Source organism: Myotis myotis, unplaced genomic scaffold (assembly GCF_014108235.1).
Source record: "Myotis myotis isolate mMyoMyo1 unplaced genomic scaffold, mMyoMyo1.p scaffold_m19_p_9, whole genome shotgun sequence".
Lineage (NCBI taxonomy): Eukaryota > Metazoa > Chordata > Mammalia > Chiroptera > Vespertilionidae > Myotis > Myotis myotis.
In genome coordinates, this window is record NW_023416401.1 from 57,586,671 (window position 1) to 57,607,297 (window position 20,627).

The 20,627-nt window shown below is 49.4% G+C and overlaps 1 protein-coding gene across 5 annotated transcripts in view; it reads right to left on the reverse strand.

The window, feature by feature from the left end:
• The window catches only part of DLGAP4 (DLG associated protein 4), a 180,914-nt gene that overhangs the window by 38,465 nt on the left and 121,822 nt on the right, over positions 1 to 20,627 (reverse strand). The window contains exon 1 of one of the 5 annotated variants that reach the window (XM_036320942.1): positions 13,675 to 14,517. The exons of 3 other annotated variants lie outside the window; for them this stretch is intronic. In XM_036320942.1, coding sequence (XP_036176835.1) covers positions 13,675 to 13,705 — 31 coding nt within the window. In that variant the 5' untranslated portion in view covers positions 13,706 to 14,517. Of the gene's footprint in view, positions 1 to 8,003; positions 9,244 to 13,674; positions 14,518 to 20,627 lie in introns of those variants that run through there. One more of the 5 variants, XM_036320941.1, reaches the window with a different exon arrangement.

Genomic DNA, 20,627 nt, shown 5'->3' on the forward strand with positions numbered 1-20,627 from the left:
AACCGCGGGGAGCTGGGGGTCCCCTGCCCAGGCCTGATGCCTGGGCCAGAGGCATCAGGCCTGGGTGGGGGGCGGAGCCGGGGACTGGGGGGATATGATGGTCCCCTTGCCCAGGCCTGAAGCCTGGGTCAGAGGCGTCAGGCCTGGGCGGGGGTCAGAGCCAGTGATGGGGGGGGAGATGGGGGTCCCCTGTCCAAGCCTGACACCTCTGGCGGAGGCGTCAGGCCTGGGCAAGGGGCCGATCCTGCGATTGGAGGGTGATGGGGGTCAACGCCTGAGGGCTCCCAGTATGTGAGAGGGGGCAGGCTGGGCTGAGGGACACTCCCCCCCGCCCCACACCCAGTGCACGAATTTTGTGCCCCGGGCCCCTAGTTGTATAATATTATAGAAAACAGAAAAAAGTCATTTTAATCCCTTTGCCCCAATGCAATAACTATTATATCATTCTATACCCAAACTTTTAAACTGCATCATTTGGAATGGCAGTTTTGCTAAAAAGAAATAGAAAATTCCCCTTTGGCTTTCTTTCTTTCTTCCTTTTTTTTGTTATGTTTTGGTTAATCCTCACCTGAGGATATTTTTTTCCAGTGACTTTATTAGAGAGTGGGAGGGGGAGAGACAAGAGAAAGAAACATGGATGTGGGAAAGACACATCGACTAGTTGCCTTCTGCACACATCCCACCTGGGGCTGGAGATTGAGCTTGCAACCAAGGTATGTGCCCTTGACTGGAATTGAACCCACGACCCTTTAGTCTGAAGGCTAATGCTCTTACCACTGAGCAACCAGCGAGGGCTCATTTGGTTTTTACACAGAAGCAGTATTGTGGAACAGAAGAAAACAATGAACTGCGACTGCAACTCTTGATTAAGCTGACTTTGGACAAGTCACATCGCCTCTCTGTTACATTATTTCTGAGAACAGCAATAGTGATAAAACTGCAACCTTCCTCTCTCAGCAACAGAAGCAACAGGGCTTTGCAAACCGTGAGGTAGTATGTGAAAGGAAGTTAACAATAAATTCGGAGAGCTGAAGAAGCCTTTTCTTGATGACTTATGATCAGTATAAAAACCAATAAGAAGTATTTGGGAGTTGTTAATTTTTAAAACTATATATATTTTTCTTGATTTCAGAGAGGAAGGGAGAGGGAGAGATGAAACATCAATGATGAGAGAGAATCATTGACTGGCTGTCTCCTGCACGCCCCACACTGGGGATTGAGCCCGCAATCTAGGCATGTGCCCTGCTGGGAATCAAACTGTGACCGCTTGGTTCATAGGTCAATGCTTAACCACTGAACCATGCCGGTTGGGCAGTTCTGGTATTAATTTTAAAACAAAACCACTTGTAGCACTTTCACTATCACACCTCTTAATTCTTTTGGCTCCTATAGGGTGAGCAAAGCTGTTTGCCTCAGTCCTAACTAGGTCTTGCCTGACCTTGCAGACTGCTCCAGATGTACTAGTACCTCTAGCCTAATTCCTTCAATATACCACTTTCCACCTCAGGGTCCTGAATCCTGTTCCCAGCCTGCCCCGACTGCCTCTTTCCTGCTCTCCGCTTCACCTTCCCTGAGATGCCTTCCCTATCCTTTCTGAATAGGTCCTTCTCAGCACCTATTTGTTTCCTTCAGGGCTCTTATCTCAATTTGATAGTATTTTGTTACCTGCTTGGATGGGGATTCCAAGCTGGATGGAAGCTTCAGGAGGAAAGTCTATCTTGTTCCCTATTCTCTCCCTGGCTCAGCACTTCGCACTCTGAGCACATAAATGGCTGATTGTTGGAAGAAGTGGAGGTGAGGTGGGGAGGAGGGAGGAGCTGACTGGGATGAACCAAATCCTCTTCCTCGGGATTGCTCCCACACACTGCTTCACCTGCCCCTTTGAGGAACGTGCTGGGACAGCAGTAGCAGTGGCCCTGCCTTTATAGGTGCTGTCAGACAAGCCCCACTCCTCCTACTCTACCCTGGCCTGCACTGCTACCACACCCCTGAGCTGCATCATGACGCGTGGGAAGCTGGGGAAGACAAGAAGTTCCAGAAGAGGCTGGACTATCAATCTATGCCCAACATACTCAACAATGGGCTCCTCATCAAGGCCCCAGCAGGAAACTGGCCTAGTGATGACCCTGAAGAAACAAACCCATATCTGAGTGCCTGACTGACTCTAACGGCCCTGGGCAGGCCTCTATAGTTTGATCTCAGCTCTCCTGGCCTCTGGACAACCAACTCCTGCCATCCCTCCTTCATCCTGAGCATCCTCCTTTCCCCTACCCAGAGTGTCTGTCCCTCAAAATCTCTGTCCACCTAGAGCCTACCCATATTTTGAGGTTCTGAAGGTCACTTCCTCTCTAAAGCCTACCTAGATTCATTCCATATTCGAAATCAGAGTCCCACACTCAGCAAACAGCAATCAAATGACCAACTCCCCTCCAGACACCCCACCCAGCCCACCTACATCTTTACAGGCTCGGGACATGGACAGTCTTCAGTTATTTCAATTCTTTCTCCTGTGGATATCAATAATAGCAGTTGGCACTGTGCTCAGTGCTTTATACACATTCCCTCTCTTGTCTTCATGCTGAGACTAATGTCAGGTAATATTATCATCTCTATCAACTGAGACCCAGAGAGGTTAAGCAACTTGTCCAACATCTCACAGCTCTAGGCAGCAGCTCAAGATCTGAACCCCAACAGTATGAATCTAGAGCTCTGCTCTTAACTACAGGTCTGCATGACTTTTGGGGTATAGGCTTATCCTCGCTGTGTTGGCTCAACTATAGACCCTTGGGCTTTATAAATAAATGCCAGCTTTCTGCATTCCCAGGCACCAACATGGCCAGGTGTGTATCATTAATACAGTCATTCAACAACAACTTCCAGATCACCCACTGTGTGCTCAAGCATGTGCCCTCAGGGAGTGGACTTGAACCAAACTGGCTCTGTGTTTGGGGACCTTGTGATTGTGGAGAGGAGAAAATAAGTACACAGAAATCATATTTGTTGAAGCAACAACATTGATACCATATCTGCTTTGGCAAGTCTGAGAATTGCCTTAGAAAAAGCACAGAGAAACAGGAACTTAAGACCCCAGCTTGTTAGATAACAGCTAATCTTTGAAATACTCAAGTCAACTACTAGTAAACCAGGTTTATGATACTCTCTCACTAGCTTCCAAGAAACCAAATCAATTCCACTAAATAGGAGAGCTAGAAGGAACTCCCTTCTGCCAAGAGACAATGGGGGATCTGAGGTCTAGAGTTGGAAAGGGTCTTACCTGAGGTCACCTATCAACATAGCAGGAAGCCATGGCTCCTACGCTTCCTGTCCTCTCCAAGACTGGGACTGGAAAGGGCAAAAAGACTTTCAAGCTATCTGGGTCCTTAAGAGAAAACCACCAGAGGTTGAGGTAAGTGCCCATAGAGACTGAAAGTTTTAAAGTCTTCATGGTGGAGCCAGGGCACCAGCTCTTACCTTCAGGGAGAGTGGAACTGTCCTGTGAAAGCTGGATTCAGAAGGCCAGAATTTCTTTCCCAGACCAACACAGGCCCAGCTACAGCTCAGCCCTGCCCGGAAGGACGGGAGTTTAAAAGGCAGTAGCGTCCCACCTGAGGCCACACCCCCGTGAAGCTGACTTCACCAGGAACCCGTTGGACTGGCTGTCTCCCAGTCAGCACTGGGCCAGGTAAGAACGCCACTGCCTGGCTGCAGCCTGGGGCCTCTCCCTTGAGGCTCCACCTAGCTCCCACCCCATCCAGGACTACAGAATGTGGGTGGGAGCCAAAGGTGGGGAAGAGGCTTGCCCCCTACTAGTAAGGCCAGCTTGGTCTGGGAATCCTGGTGCCCGCCCTTGGGCTGGATCTGAAGCAGCTGCTTCCTGCTTTGCCTTTTTCTTTCACTTTAGTTGTTAACCCCAAAGTGAAACTAAAGATTGGGACAACATGGGAAAGATGCTGAGAGTTAAGGCCCTGAAGAGTTGAACACCTGGCTTTAACTCCAATAAAGGAAATTTGGGAGGAAGCCCGCAACTCCAGGCCTCAGTTTCCCCATTGATAGGCTGGTGATTTTAAACGTCATTGTAAACTTGAAAAATGATAGAACTTCCCCTTTCTCATTCCTGCCACCACTAAGGACTGAAAAGGAACTGTAAAAATGACCCATGAGGGACCCCAAAGGGCCTTCTTGGTGGCTTGGAGGAGGCAAAACTCTGGCTGCAGTGTGGAGACCCTCCTGGTCTCCCTGACTACCTCTCTCATTTGTCATCTGAACATCTTTTATCCTAACAGACCAGGAGTCCCAGCAACATGAGGAAGAGTAAATTCAGGAAGCCTGTAGGTATCAGCCTGACCCTATCTTGGCACAGCAAGAGGAGACACCAACAGCTGCCCAAAAATTTCAGCCTGAGAGCTGACCAAGCCATCTGCTAAGACTGACAGCAGCCAAACTTCAGACTCTGTTAACCCTATGTGCCTGGCACAGTGTTTAGTTAAGACCTCTGTAATCTGTTTTTTGGTGTTTTACTAATGGCTGGTTTACCAAGTCTTCCTAGCCTGGTGACATGAGAAAGGCAGTGATGAACCTCCCCAACTTTCAGATGAGGAAAACTGAGGCTCAGAGAAGGGCTGGGAAACTGTGGCCAAGCCAGCCTTGGGATTCAGGAACTCAGTAAATATTTGCTGTATGAAAGAGCTCATAGCCCAGCTGTTGCCAAGCAGGTGCAGCACAAACCAGAGAACTTCAGGAAGGAGGATGCAGCATGGGAGGGGGGACACCTCTCCCTGGAGACCAAGTCACAAACAGGTCCCAAAATACCCGGAACAGAGTCCCCTTCCCCCAATCCTGGATCTACTCCTGCCACCCTTTCAGCCCATTTCTTCCTTTCATTCCTCACTTCTTCCCATCTGCATCTTATTTGGGACACTTCAGTGGCTGAGGACTGCTGAGTGACACTAGCCAACCCCCTTGCCCTCTCTGGGCTGGATGAGAATAGTGATTCTTTTTTTTTATTTTTTATTTTTTTAAAATACATTTTATTGATTTTTTACAGAGAGGAAGGGAGAGAGATAGAGAGTTAGAAACATCGATGAGAGAGAAACATCGATCAGCTGCCTCCTGCACACTCCCTGCTGGGGATGTGCCCGCAACCAAGGTAAATGCCCTTGACCGGAATCGAACCTGGGACCCTTCAGTCCGCAGGCCGACGCTCTATCCACTGAGCCAAACCGGTTTCGGCGAGAATAGTGATTCTTAACCAAGGAAATGAATTTGAATCCAGGGGTCGGGGCAAGGTACTTTTAAATATATACTTTTTCAGAATGCAAAAGAAGGCAATCTGAAAATAACAAAATCTGAGGTGCACAGACTCTTTCAAACAACAATTTCACTTGCAGGAACGGCTCCCACAAATATGCATGCACAAACATAGACATGTAGGGAAGAGTGCTTGCTGCAGCACTGCTCATAGCAACAAGACTGGGGACAACCTAAATGAACCTGAGTAGAGGACTGAATAACTAGTGGTCTATCCACAGATGGACTGTCACATGGTCATGGAAAAGGAGGCCATGGACCTGTGTGTGTCTACAGAGAATTACCATGACCTCCTGGTTCACAGGTCGACACTCAGCCACTGAGCCACACTGGTCAGGCTAAAAATATAATTTTTACACACAAAAATAACTCCAGCAAAATGCACCCAGTGAAGCCTTCCTCTAGGTCTCAAGCATCAGACTCCCTGGGGCCAGGCCCCTGGATTTTGACATCTCCTCAAAGACTGCTTGGCCCAGCCTTGTAGAATAGGTGGTCAGCCTCTGAGAGTATGTCCCCACCCACACCTCCCCCCGCAACACACACACACACACAGACTGGACACTGTAGGGTTCTAGGCATGAAAGAAATGTCAGGGAAAACTTAGGAAAAACTTGACATTAAGGCACGGGAAGAATTTGAAGAGGGCTTTGAACATGGAACAGGTACAGCTGAGGAGAGAGTTTCTACTTGAAGGTCTGAGTAAAGATAGGCTAATAAGATGGATGAAAGGGAAGGAAGATCCCTCAGTGTGTGATACTGATAAGTCCCTTCCACTCCTACTTTTTTATATATATATATTTTATTGGTTTCAAAGAGGAAGGGAGAGGGAGAGAGAGAGATAGAAACATCAATGATGAGAGGGAATCATTGACCAGCTGCCTCCTGCCGGCTCCCTACTGGGGATTGAGCCTGCAACCCAGGCATGTGCCCTGAATCGGTGACCTCTTGGTTCCTAGGTCGATGCTCAACCACTGTGCCATACCCACTGGGCCCCTCCTACTCTTGATTCCTACTCTTGGGAAATGAGGGGGCTGAGCCAGAGTCCTCTGTAGTACCTGATATCCTAGAATCTGCCTTTATTAACTCATTTAATATTAAAGTAGGAAGGGAGGGTCCCCAGCTCAGCACATGGCCACAGAGCTCCACACCTGTGCACATTGTAATCAAATATTTGGAGGCTGCAGAAAATTCAGGCCAGGATCTTAGGTACAGCAGACCTTGGGCAACTTCCCTTGGGGGAGAAAGAGCAGATGGCCTTTTGTTGAGATGCCCTTCCTCACCTTCTTATTAATAATTAAGTCATTACTGAAGACTTCTTTTGTCACTTTTGAAGTTCAGTTTGCAGAGACCTGCTGCTTTGGCTTGCTTTACCATGATGCTCTAGGCCAGTTCTCAACCTGTGGGGTCGCCTAAGACCATCGGAAAACACATATATAATTACATATTGTTTTGTGATTACTCACTATGCTTTAATTATGTTCAATTTGTAACAATGAAAATATATCCTGCATATCAGATATTTACATTACGAATCATAACAGTAGCAACATTACAGTTATTAAGTAGCAACGAAAATAATTTTATGGTTGGGGTCACCACAACATGAGGAACTGTATTAAAGGATCGCAGCATTAGGAAGGTTGAGAACCACTGCTCTAGGCTGAGGGATCACTGGTTACAAAAGTCTAGATCTAAGCTACAGACCCAAAGTACAGGGGTCTGCAGTGGGAGGAACTCAGGGTGGAGAGCTCAGGAGCACTGGGGTGGATCCTGGCTAGGCCTCTGCGATACTGTGGACTCTGGGAAGTCAGAAATTAAGTCTATAAGGCAGCTCTGCTTGCCACTGTATCCCCCGGGCCAGCTCATCACCTAGTACACTGCAGGCACATAACAAATATTAGCTGAATAAATGAGTAGTTCAGCCAATGAATCTCAGAGTGACCTTGGTCAAGTCACTCTGGAAAATGAGGATGATAAGAATAGTAATGATCTCCTAGGGTTGTATAAGGATCTACTGGAATAAGGTGGATAAAAGTGCTCTGCAAATAAACTAAACAAATATTAAGTATCCACAATCAATGTTCTGAAAACAAAATAAAAAGAATGAATATACAGGAGAATGATCAAGTTTATGAGAAAGCATTTGGCAAACAGTAAAATTAATAAAATGAAAGGGATAGCACATGTTGCTCTAGTCCACAGTTACAATGTCTGAATGATATTTCTCAGACTGGATCTATTCCAAAGGAACACCAAAATCCCTCATCAAAACCTTTGTCCAGATTTTGGTATGAAAAACAGGGGTGCAGTTACAATTGTATCCTGACCACAGCTGGACTTAGAGAGTATTTGCCAAAGAAGACTGGCATATGGATCTGGGGGTTTACTGGAGGCAGGGAGGAGTGCGGTGAGGCGACCATGGAGGCTATGACTACTATGTGTTGCTCTGCCTCATGACCCGAGGATGAGGCCCAGCTCAGGGGGCACACAGAGAATGACTGGCCATCTTCAGTGTTCTAGCTGCACAATGGACCAATCATTGCTACCTCCCATGGTAGCCACTCAGTATGTACCAGTCCCCTTCCCCTTTCCTCTGCCCAATGGATATCCCTGGCTGCAGCCTAGGAAATGGGAACTGAGTTCCATCACCTCGCTCTCCTGTCCTGAGGGGCACCTTGGGACAAGTCCTTTCCTACCTTTGTTGGTGACTGATTCCTTTGGCTGGGCCAGGAAACACCCTCTCTGGTTGGGGTCGTTGAGAATCCCAATGAGTCCACGCATGGACTTGCCCACTGTTGGACCAGACATATATGAGGCCCAACTATGGAGGTTGCCTGGTGAGTAATATTGCAGATGTGAAGGCCCTTCACTTCCCTGACTCTCCCACCTTGAAGAAATTCTAAGCCGGCACCCAGCCCCAGCCTTCTGGATCTTTAGAAAGCAGGGTTTATGAACTTTAGGGGATATATCTGCATACCCCCAAATCAAGAGGCAAGAAGGCTTAGATTCTTGGGACCCTAAGAGTAGGAGTTTCCTTTCCAAGAAGCAAAGCTGAACTGTGGGAAGAGTCAGGGTTTGCAGACAGTCAGCCTTGGGTCTGAGCCACATTTTCCTTATCTGTAAAACAGAGGTGGTTAAGTCCACCTGCCTCAGGCTTATTGTAAGGATTTCATGAGAACATCCGGAGACCCTGGCATAGAGCAGGTGTGCAAGCAATGTGCTTAGACTGTTATTTCCTGCCCCAAAGCAGCAACACCCAATATCTTTCCTTTAGCCCATTAGGCCCCCAGCTGAGCTCTCCTCAGGGAGGAGCACAACATCCTCTGCTATTCCAACTGGCTCTTCCCACTCCCAAGGGCTCCACCAGAACCTCGTCCTCTTCTGTCATCTGGATGCCTGCAAAGCTTTACTCTAATTCCAGCCTGATTCATCTTGAGGAAAATAGTCCAGTTGTACTATCCCTGCTCTAAAACCTTCTATGGCTCCCCAAAGCCTCTGCTTTTCAGCTAAAGCTCAACAATGCCCACAACCTCCTGGTCTTGCCCAGATTTTTTATCCAGAGCCGTGATGCATCAGCAGAACTAATCTACTCACTGTTTACCTTCCAGCACCTGTACCTCTAACTTTGTACAAACCATTCTCCAGAATGTCAGCCCTACCCTCTGTCTCTTAGAATCTAGCCCCGTTTGTTTCTGGCTCACACTCACTTCTTCCTTCTCAGACAATGCTTTTCTTTACCAGACACTTAATTATAGACTGTCACACAGTCTCTTGTAATTGTAGCCTTGTCTCTCTTGTTAGACCATAAGTTAGTTCCCAGGGGCAGAGGGCATCTGTTCTTTCCCATTGCCAAAGAGCCTGGCCCAGGGCTGGGAGAGCAGGCCCCAGATTAGAAACATCGGTAAGAGAGAAACATTGATTGGCTGCCTCCTGCATACCTTCTCCTACTGGGGATCAAGCCCATACCCTGGACATGTGCCCTGACCAGGAATGGAACCGGCAACCTTTTGGTGCATGGGATGACGCTCAACCAGCTGAGCCACACTGGCCAGGGCTGGGATCACTTCTCTTGCTCTTGTCCCAAGAGTAAACTGTTCACTAGCCAAACCACACCTCAGTGCTCATTTTCCACTTTACAGAAATGAGGGAGACCTGGGTGGAGAGGCTGGCCTTCGCATAGTCTTGATCTGGGACCCTAGGCACGTCCTTATTTGCCACCTCCCTGCTTCCTTATTGTGAACAAGAAACAATAATATTTTAGTTCTAGAATATGAATTTTATTTATGTCTAAGATAGCCTTGGTTCCCAGGAACTGGTGGGTGAGGAACCAGCTAATTCCAACACAGGTAAAGGGGAAAGAAGCAGCCACAGTCAGACTGGAAAACCTGGAACCTGAGAGGCACTCATTGCATACCTCATCAACCTCATTCAATTCCTGCTGACAACTGGATTGCATTCCTTCCCAGGTGTTCAATTCCACAGACTTCACCCTGGCTAGGCCTGAGTGTCTGCTGCCAGGGTTAAGCAGCAGAAGGATAACTTGGTTCTGGAACAACCAATCCTGCCCAAAACAAAGATGATAACGAAGGGCCAGATTCCTCACCTGTAAAATGGGGATAACATTGGTACCCATATCATAGGATTGCTGCAATAATGCAGTCAGATGCCATAAACTGCTTAGCACAGACCCTGACACCCAGTGAACAGCAGTGTAGCAGACAAGTTCCCATTTATTGAAGGGCTTTTACTACATGAGTTCTCATCCTCATAGCAACTTGTGAGCTAGGTATTTCTACCCCAATTCGACAGGGAAGAAAACAAAGGTACAAAAGTTGATCATTCCAAGGTCACACAGTAGGGACAAGCCCAGCTGTGATACAAACACAGGAAACTCTCAGTTCAGCTTTTCCCAAACTATAGAACTGTAGTCCACAGACTCTCAGCATCAGACTCTTCCAAAAGGTTGGTTTAAAAACCTGATTCCTGCCCCAGGCCTGCCAAATGAGAATCTTTGGAAATGGAGCTCAGGAACCTGAATTTTATAAAGATGAGGAATCTAAATTTTATATATGAGGAAACTGAGGCACAGAGAGGTAAAGTGACCCGCCAAGGTCATACTTTCAGCAAGTGTGGACCCGGGACTGATTCACAGTCTGACCCAGAGTCAGCAGACTTCCTGGAGGAGGTGCATTTCACACCGTGGGCCTCAAAGGGGAGAGCACCATAGAGGAAGGGTAAGCACAAATAAAGGCTGGGAGCAGGAAAGGCCAAGCCAGTAACTGCTCAATGTGGCCTGTGCTTCCAGATCTCTGGGGATTAAAGAAAAACATGGAGCCACCATAGTAGGAGCTCAGGGAGAAAAGTCTGTCCCATGTGGTGTCTACAACCAGTAGGTCTCACTCACTCAGTGGCCCTCTGGGTGTGTCTGGTTACTGCTCAGGATGAGAAAGCCAGGGAAGGTGGTGACTCAGTCCCCTATCCAGCCTCCAGTTAGTCCCATTTAAATCTGAGATGAGCTCAGAGGCTGGGGAAATGTCAAGCAAACCCTTCTAGCAGAACAGATGCCAGACCCAGAGAAGGTGGCCTGAGGGGGTAGTCTATCAGGCAGAAGCAATCAATTTGTAGCAAAGCTGTGGGCAAAGTCCAGTCTGGGCTAGCCTGCCCCAACAAAGCCATGCTGTGGTACCCTGAGAAGCTACCTGTTCCTCTCTGGGTCCTTTATTCACTTGTGAAATGGAGAACTCCTTTCACTTCCGACTTCCTCCTAGGACTGTTGTGAGGAACAATGGTCAGAAAAGAGCCTGGCAGATTACACAATGCCTCACACAGCAAGTGAGAGATTAGAGGATTACTCCTATTATTTATTACAACAGCCAGAAGGTGCTTTCCTTTTACCAGAACCCCAACCATAGGGAGTGGGGGGAGAGGCTGGGCATCTGTCTTGATCTCACACACAAAAAAGTGATCCAGATATTATCAGGAGGTGAAAGTTCACATTTATTAAGTGCCTACTATGTACTGGGTGTTTTTTATATATACTCTCACTTAATCCCCACTATAATCCTACTTTGTAAATATGGTTATCTTGAGTCCAGATGAGGATACTGAAGCTCAAAGAAAGTAACTTGACTAAGATTACATAGGCAGTGAGTGATAGAGACTGATTAAAAACAGGTGTTTGTGGCTCTAAAATCCACACTATTCCTACCCTCTGGGAAATTGTGTACAGGTATATATCATTTTATTGCACTTCACAGATGTTGTGTTTTTACAAATTGAAGGCAAGAGCCTCCAACAGCAAAAAGATAATAGCCCACTTTATTGTGGTGTTCTGCAACTGACCCCACAGTATCTCTGAGATATGCTTGTTTAAAAGGCAGAACATGCCTGGTATAGAGGCCCAGCTCAAGTACTGCCTTCTCCTGGACTCCTTTCTCTCCCTTTGTTTCTCTCCTACAAAACCCCACAGCACATCATCAGCACACATCTGACAGCATTCAATCTATTCTCCCTCTTATTCTGTGATCAAGCACACTTTTAACAGGTAAGATGAGATGTAGGTACAGATAGGTGACCTTTGAATTACCTTAGGATCCTCAAATGTCAGCTTGAAAGCACCTAAGAGAACAGGCCCAACTCCCTTTTTTTAGAAGGAAAAAATACATAGAGGACTCCTGTTTGAAATCACACTGCATCAGAGGCAGGAATAGAACCTTGGCATTCTGCCTCACAGAATTTTTTTAGGGATTCCATGACTTCAGAACCAGTCTTAGGACAAGGATTATGATTCCCATTTTACAGATAAGGAAGCTGAAGCCCAGGGGAAAGATGTCTCCCTGAGAATAGGTGAGATGTGGGGACCAGAACCCTGATCTCTCACTTCTAGACGGGAACCAAGCCCCTTTTCCCCACTGCAAGTAGTCTGTGTAGCATGCCGAGCATAGGTCTACAGTAAAAGGTCAATGGGTGTAAGAAATTGTCATTATATACCAGTGGGCAGGTGACAGCAGCCTGACAGTGACCTCAGAGGCAATGCCACGGAACAATACCCAGGAGTCCTGGTTTGACCATCTGTGGGTCCCTGGTCTTTCTGGGCCTCTTCCATAAGATAAGGGGGCTACAATAGCTGATCTCATCTCCTCCAAAGTTCTGGGACATCTAAGGCTCCCTGACAGCCGACCCCAGCTGAGTGTGGACCCTTTCTCAGCTGGGGACTTTGTCCCATCACTCTACAGGGAAGCAGGAAAAGCCGCTAGGGCTTACAACCACAAGTGACTATTCCCAAATGCCATTGGCCAAACAAGGAAAAATCCCTTGAACAACAATGGGACAGAACATGGAAAATCCAACTGTCTCCCAGCACAAACATCCAGCTGGGCATACCTGCCTATCTTTACAAACTGACAAAGAGCAACCAGGATGAGGGCATCAATACGGAATGGTCTACTTCCTGCCCTATCATAGCGGCAGGTGTATTCCTGAATAATCGGGTAGTAATGGAGTGGAGGGTAGAGCACTCTGGATGGGGATTCCTGGGCCTTGACCCCTGTTCCAGCTATACCATAAACTAGCTATGTGGCCCAGGCAAGCTGCGTTCCCTCTGTGGAGCTCAGTGTAAAGAGGGTGAGAGTTCACAAAGCATGTCTACAGATGTTTCATTTGATCAAGACAACGTTGTGAGGCTGGCACAATTATTCTCTTTAAACAGATGGGGAAACTGAGGCTGGGAGGTTGAGGGTCTCACTCAAGGTCACACGACTGAAGCTGGCAGAACGAAGGCCCAGAGGTGTCAGACCACCAAACCCAATACTCAAGGATGGTCAGATGAAGAACTCCTCTCTACCCTCACCCTCACCGAGAGGCTCAGACAGGCCAAGGCCGCACAGACCCTTGCTCACCTGCCCAGTCTGGTGGCCTGCAAAGTACTGGCACCAAATCCCACGGCCCAGCTGCCTAGGAGGCCGCACCCCCCTGCACCATTTCATTACTCAAGTTGGCAAGAACGCAGCCCCCACCCCCAGCCGGGTCTAAATAAACGCCCAAGTGATATCACATCCTGCCGGCTCCAAAATAGCCCAGGCCTGCCCACAAGCGATCACCAAGTGCCAGGCCATGCAGGGCCAAGCAGGCAGGGACACCCAGCTCATGACACCCTTCGCACACTCAAGCAACTAAAGCAGAAGCCTCAGAGCAGGAAGGCCACCCACTCCCAGCTCCATCCGCGGGGGCCCCTCCTGGCCCCCTTTGTTGGGAAGCTCACAGTGTCCGGCCATCGTGCCAGCCCTCGCCCAGCGCCAACCCCAGGGAGCCTCAGCCACGGCCAGCCTGCAGGCAGACTCCGCCCGACCCGGACACCCCACCACTCACATTGCTTCAAGAGCTCCAGACACAAAGCCATGAGGGCCGGATGGGGGCCAGAGACCCAGAGACCGGCAAAGACAGAAAAGGGGAGAGGGAGAGACAGAGGAGAGGAGACAGGGGGCTGGGCAGAGAGACGAGGGGGCCAAGAGCTCTGGGCAAAGGAGCAGGTTCAAAAGGGGGCCTTCAGCACAAGAGACACGGAATGGTGAGAGCAAGGAGACAGATGTGGGGGCAGAGAGGCAGGGAGAGCAAAGCAGGGGATCCTCACCCAGATAAATGTGGGGGGGGGGGGGCAGAGGCCTGAAAGAGAACAAGGAGAGTCAGTGACAGGGGACAGACCAAGGGAAGGCAGGGAGGGGCTGAAGCCGGGGAGCTGGGGAGCTTTGGGGGGGGGGGGTCCAAGGAGAGAGACCCCAAGGGATCTCGGAGATCCCAGCGTATAGAGGAGACACCAAAAAAAGGAAAAACCCTGAGGGAATGAGGGCTAAGAGGCAAGACCCCAGGGACCTGGGGTGCAGATGGAAGGGAAGGCCCCCAAAGGATGTGGGGGAGCCCTGGGGGGTGTGGAGGCTGTTCTGAAGGAAAAGCACCCAGAGGTGTGGGGCGCTCTGAGGGGGTCCTGAGGAACGGAGGAGTTCAGGAAAGGAGGCTGAGGGCCGAGAGGAACGCGGCGAGGGGACCCGAGTGTGGGGAGCGAAGGAGGGGCTGAGGCAGCGCGGGGCAGAGACAAAGAGACAGCGGCCGGGGAGAGACAAAGCGGGCGGAGCGGGGAGACGGCCCGAGGTCTGGCCGAACAGAAGGACGGAGGCGCGAGCGGGCGGGTGGACTGACGGACGGACGGACAGACGGGGAGGAGGGCGGGGGCAGGACCGGGCGGGGGCGGCGCCCGTCTCCTCGCGGGGCCGCGGCTGCTCCGGGCGGCTCCGGGCGGGCCCCGGGCGTCCGGGCTGAGGAGGCGGCGGCGACGACGTGGACCGGACAGACGGACGGAGTGACGGACCGGCTGGCGACAGCGGCGGCCAGCGGCGGGCACTCACCCTCCTCCCTCACGCGGCCCGGCCCGAGGCTCCGGTTTTGTACGCCCGAGGGGCGGGGCCTCTGGGTTAAAGCCCCGCGTCGGCCCCGCCTCTCCCCGCCCTCCGCGTCAGCCGCGCGCGCGTCGCGGGCGGACGGGGGCGCGCGCAATCGGCTGGGCACTGGGCCCCTCGCGCGCACGCGCAGCTCGGCCGGTGCGCAGGCGCGCGGGGCGCTCGATCCCGCCCGAGCAGGCCCACCGAGAGAGGGAGCGCGCCCACGTCGGCACGCGCAGGCCTGAGCGCGGGAGGGGGGCTCCGCCCCTCACGCCGCAGCCTAACCGGTTCCAGCTGGAACGCGACGCATGCTCCGTGCGTGAGGCGGCCTGGGTGAGTTCGCATCCGTTTACCACTGCGACACCTCGCCACCACTGGGGGAAACTGAGGCTCAGAGCAAGCGCCCGCGGCGGTCTTGTCACCCCTGTAGGGTCAAACGAGACTTCTAGTACGACCGACTCTACGTCCTAAGTGTTTTTAGTTGTCCCCGCTGCTCCATCCTCACTTTGCTGTCCTCACCCCGAGTCCTCCAGGTGGGGTTTAAATCCTGGCTCAGCCTCTGGAGGGTTGTGTGACCTTGAACGTTCGTTCAGCCTCCCTGAGCCTTCGTTTCCTGCTTGACATAGTAAAACCTACACCCCACGGTGCCCTGGAGGGCAAGTGCAGTAGGTACCGCCCGAATCCATAGTCACCCTCCTAGCTGCCCGGCCCTCCCGGGTCCTTGCTTCTCCCCAGCCAGTGCCCCCTCCTCACAGTCCTGCTCCGGAGTTGTTTCTCTGCGGGTCTCATCCCTCCCGGCCGCGCTTACAGTGGGTCTGCCATCCACAGACCCAGCTCCTGCTTCTCAACCTGCCTGGCTGGGTGACCTAGGCAAGTTCCTTCCCTTCTCTGTGCATTTCTGTTCCAAATGTAAAACAGGAAAGGAGGGCATTCAGGCGGGCTTTCCTTGTCCCACGGAGTCAGACCCCACAATGGCACAGAAGCAGGGTCTGGGGTCCTCCTCCTTCCCTCTTCTCACACGCCTCTGGATGCTGTGCTCCAGAACCTCAACGCTTTGGAGACACAGAAGATGAAGCAGAACAGAAAAGGATCAGAAAGAAAAGGGGAAACAAGAGAGATGTGGGGACTTCAATGGTGTTAGGGGCAGAGCCAGCTCCCCCTCCTGATTCTCCTGTAAGAGACCAGAGGAAGAGCCTTCAAGCTTCCTCTAGGACAGCGGTTCTCAACCTGTGGGTCGCGACCGTTTGGGGGTCGAACGACCCTTTCACAGGGGTCGCCTAAGACCACCGGAAAACACATATATAATTACATATTGTTTTTGTGATTAATCACTATGGTTTAATTATGTTCAATTTGTAACAATGAAAATACATCCTGCATATCAGATATTTACATTATGATTCATAACAGTAGCAAAATTACAGTTATGAAGTAGCAACGAAAATAATTTTATGGTTGGGGTCACCACAACATGAGGAACTGTAAAAGGGTCGCAGTATTAGGAAGGTTGAGAACCACTGCTCTAGGAGCTCAGAGAACAGCCCAGTGTGCCCTTGCTGTGACCCCCACTGGTGCCCTAGCAGGACCACAGGTCCCTTGTGCTGCAGCATCAACTCTTCCCTAAAGAACAGCAAGTAGCAGTGGTGGAATTCCACAGCAGAAATAACAAAACAGAAGCTGGATCAAAAAGAGCACACAGTCCTGGCCCATGTGTCTCAGTGGTTGGGCATCTACCCATAAATCAGGACATGCCTAGGTTGCAGGCTCAATCCCCAGTAGGGGGTGTGCAGGAGACAGCAGATTGATGATTCTCTCTCATCATTTTTTTTCCCTCTCTCTCCCTTCCTCTCTGAAATAAAAAAAGAAAAGAAAAAAGAAATGCCTCCAGGGGTGGGGGAAAGGAGAAAGAAAGATGTGGTTATACAATAATTTAACTTAGAAAAGGTTCAGTTGGAAGTACACAGGTTTGAGATCATGGGTTATGGAAAAGAAAAGAGTCCTGGAACAGGAACAAGCCCTTATGCTCAGCCTCCTAAAAAGAATTATATGAATTACAAGGTTTCTTCCACAAAATACCGACTTCTGCGCATGGGCCACGAAGTTTCAATCACACTGTACGTGCACACCCGTACATGGTATTTTGTGGAAGAGTCACACTCAAGGGGCCAAGGAGCCGCATGTGGCTCGCGAGCCGCAGTTTGCCGACCACTGGCCTAGGACATAGATATTTTCAAGAAAAAGAAGAGGAAAGGGCAGAAAGGCAGGAAATCCAAATAGAAGAAATCAGCTCCCAGTATTTTGTCAAGTGGATGGAATGGAGAGGTTGGAAAACTCACAAATGGGACATTGATTCTGACTCAAGTTGATATAAAAAAATAAATTTTTTCCAAGTGGATAAATGAAGTGCTCTATGAAATAGAGGAATGGGAAAGTGCCATTGTACTGAAATTGGGCCCCTAGAAGACTTCCAGACTATTCTTATTTATTTCATATTTCATAGACTGCTTTTTTATTTTAGGAAAAAAAATAAAGATAATCCAGCTCAGCCGGTGTGGCTCAGTGGTTGAGCATTCACCCATGAATCAGGAGGTCATAGTTTGATTCCTGGTCAGGGCACAAACCCAGATTGCAGGCTCGATCCCCAGTGGGGAGTACAAGAGGCAGCTGATCGGTGATGTTCCTCTCTCATCGATGTTTCTCTCTATCCCTTGCCCTTCCCCTCTCTCTAAAAATCAATAAAAACATTTTAAAAAAAGATAAAATTTCTGGTTGCTGAAGGATCTATTTTAATGGTGATAACCATGTTGGGCCAACACAGTGCGAATATAAAGTAAACCTATTGAAAAGAATGTCTCATATTCTCCAGCATGTTCCATTCAAGTTTCACTTTCAACTGGTGTTTTATGTATTTCCTCATAATAGGATTTTTCATAAATTTACTGATTTGTAAGTGCTAATAATTAGCTTTAACATGCCATTTAATTTTCTAAAATGATTTAATATTACTATATCACGAAAGAACTAAGAATGTGATCATCAGTTATTTTGTGGGAAAAGCAGTTTCAACTTTCAATCTCAAGTGTATAAAATCTATTTCATAGGAAATTATGTAAATAAAATATAATTTTTATGGTTAAAAAAATAAAAAGGAGAAAAGAATCATACCGAAGACAATACAGTGTTTCAGACACCACTGTCCTGGTTTTTGCTTAAAGGCATATTAATAACAAAAGCAACTGGGAGTTATTGGGCCAGGCACAGTCCTAAGACTTTGAAAATTTAAGTTTACTCGTCCTATGCTGCACGTGTACTATTCACTTAGTGTTTACCTGATGCATCCTGCCCATGTTGCCTGATAATTCTCCCTGAAACTCTGTGGCCACACTATACCTCTTTACCAGGACTTGAGTGCCCCCCCCCCCCCAGGATAATAGCAAACTCAAGTCAGTGGAAAACACCTGCTTGACCTACTAACTGGGTGACCGTGACTTCACACTCACCTTTTCTAGGCTGCAGTTTCTTTGTAAAGTATCAGTAAATGTGTATGTGCATGTATGTGTGAGAGAGGTTAACTGGGTTAAATATGGAATGTCAGATATGCGCAACTATCCTGGCTACGGCAGACACCACTAATCGATGGCAGCACACTTCTCTGCTGAACTAAATCTCAGCCCTGAGCTCCAGGGATCAGAGATGACATGAGTTGAAGTCTATTTTGCATCTCTGAACAAGTCTGTCTTTGAGGTCCTCTCGGCACTGACACTCTGGCGGATGGAGTGTCCAGTCTGACAGGAGCCTGTGGTGTAATAAACAGTTTTGTGGAGGGCTAGACCTAGCAAGGACAGGACTAAAAGACAAGGCTGACTGAAGGGTTGACTGCTTCCTGGAATGTAGTCAGCCTCCCTTCCTGTGTCTATGGAGGAGGAGTGAATCAGAGAAGAAACTAGGAGAGTTCAACAGGGGTGAGGGGAGGGAGGGGGGAACAAAGAAGGGAGGACAGAACATTCTGTGACTTGGATAGGAGATATTCAAGGATCCTCAAACCCAAGCTCCACAATATAGATGGAGAATTTGAGGCACAGGGAGGGGCTGGGGCCCGCCCAGAGTGACACAGCAGAGCTAAAACTAGAACTTACAGCCCCTGAGCAAGGGTGTTGCCCAGGGCAGGAGCACCCAGCGCAAGCACTGCCAGGGAGTGACCCCTAGTGTGTGTGCATCTGTATGTGTGTGTGTACACATGTGTGCACATGTGTAGGCGCAGAGAATGCAGTTGGCAGGAGCTGGGGGTGCCACCCAGCAGCCTACCATGACCACACTTGGGGTGATGTCACAGCCTCCCTTGTGTTTCAGTAGGAGTGGGAGAGACACAAAGGGAGGCTGGTGGGAGGGGAGGGCCAGAAACTGTGAGGGAAGAAAGGGATAGAGGGTGCAGGGAGAGACAGAGCTGAGGGAGACAGACCAGAAGGCTGAGCTAGTGGGGAGAGAGAGAGATGGGGAGAGGGATGGGAGGGGGAGCTAGAAGAAAGGGATGGAGGAAGGGAGAGAGGAGAGGAGAATGAGCACTAATGGAAGATGGGCAGAGGGAGAGAAGGGAAGGAGTGGAGGGAGGTTTTCTTTGTTCTTCTTTATTTTCTCAGAGGCAGAGAGAGAGGAGGCAGGATAAGGCAGACTGGGGGGTGATGAACCCCTGTGGCCTCTCCCAGGTAGGTTCTTTGGCTGGGAAGGGGCATGTATAGGCAGCCAAGCTGCTGCTTTCCCCACCATCCCAGCTGGAGCTGACCCAGCCTGCCAGTCACCTGCCAGAGCTATTTTTGGAATGTGGAATCTGGGTCAGAAAGGGGGAGGGAAAGAAGGGGTGGCTATGGCATTGGCAGCTGGGAAGCTGGCCAGTTCTGAGGAGGTGGGTGGGCACTCCATGTCGTGCCCATGGCCACTCCCCAGGGGTCCACCCTCCCAGGCTCTCACTGTCTCATTACACCGACCCCCCCACCCGCACTACATCTATCTGCCCGCCTGCATATGTGCCCATGTGAAAGTGACAAAGAGCTTTCATGCCCCGCAGCAGGTGGTGGTGGTGGTGGGGCCCAGACTGCTCACTCCTTGGAGACAGATGCTAAGGAAAGGGGGCAGCCTTCTGACCAATGTGGCCCCTGAGGGGAGACAGTGGCTGAATAGGATGTGCCTGTGTGCCTGTGTGTTTCTATATGGAGAGAGGTGATTATGGGCAGGACTGTGCAAGTTTTACACTGATTAAGGATGCCACATAGAAGGGGGTGTGCCATTCACAATAAAGACATAATTAAATTATATACTTATTATGACAAGTTTCTAGCAGATGGCATTAACGGGTCTTATTCTGAAAAAAAACAAAAAACTGTACATCAGGGCAATTTTTCAAGAGATGGCAATTAAGTGTCTGGTGGTGGCGGGGGCACTCTTTACTAACCCAGCACACAAAGGTACCGTATGGACCAGCTGCAGCTCCGGGCACAGATCTGAAAATATGGTGGCTTTGGTTTTCCTGGTGAGGGAGATGAGTTTTGTGAGCATGAGGGGATTGCAGGTGGAGGAGAGAGGAGCCACTGTGGAGACCTGGAGGGAGGGCTGACCAGGGAAACGTAGGCAGTGAAATTATTTGGTGGCTCAAATCTGCTAGAGGCATGATGTCCTCATAGTTGAGAAGGTGGCATGAGCCTTAGAGATCCACACGTATGTGTGTGTGCAGATGTATGTAGATATTATGTGTACATATGAGAATATCAGTGTGCATATGTTTTTATTTACATTTTCATATCATATAGAGGTCTAAGGGTACAAAACGATATATATGCCTGTAAGTAGGTGCATATGTGCACACATGTCTGGGTAGGTGTAAGATGTTGTTACATG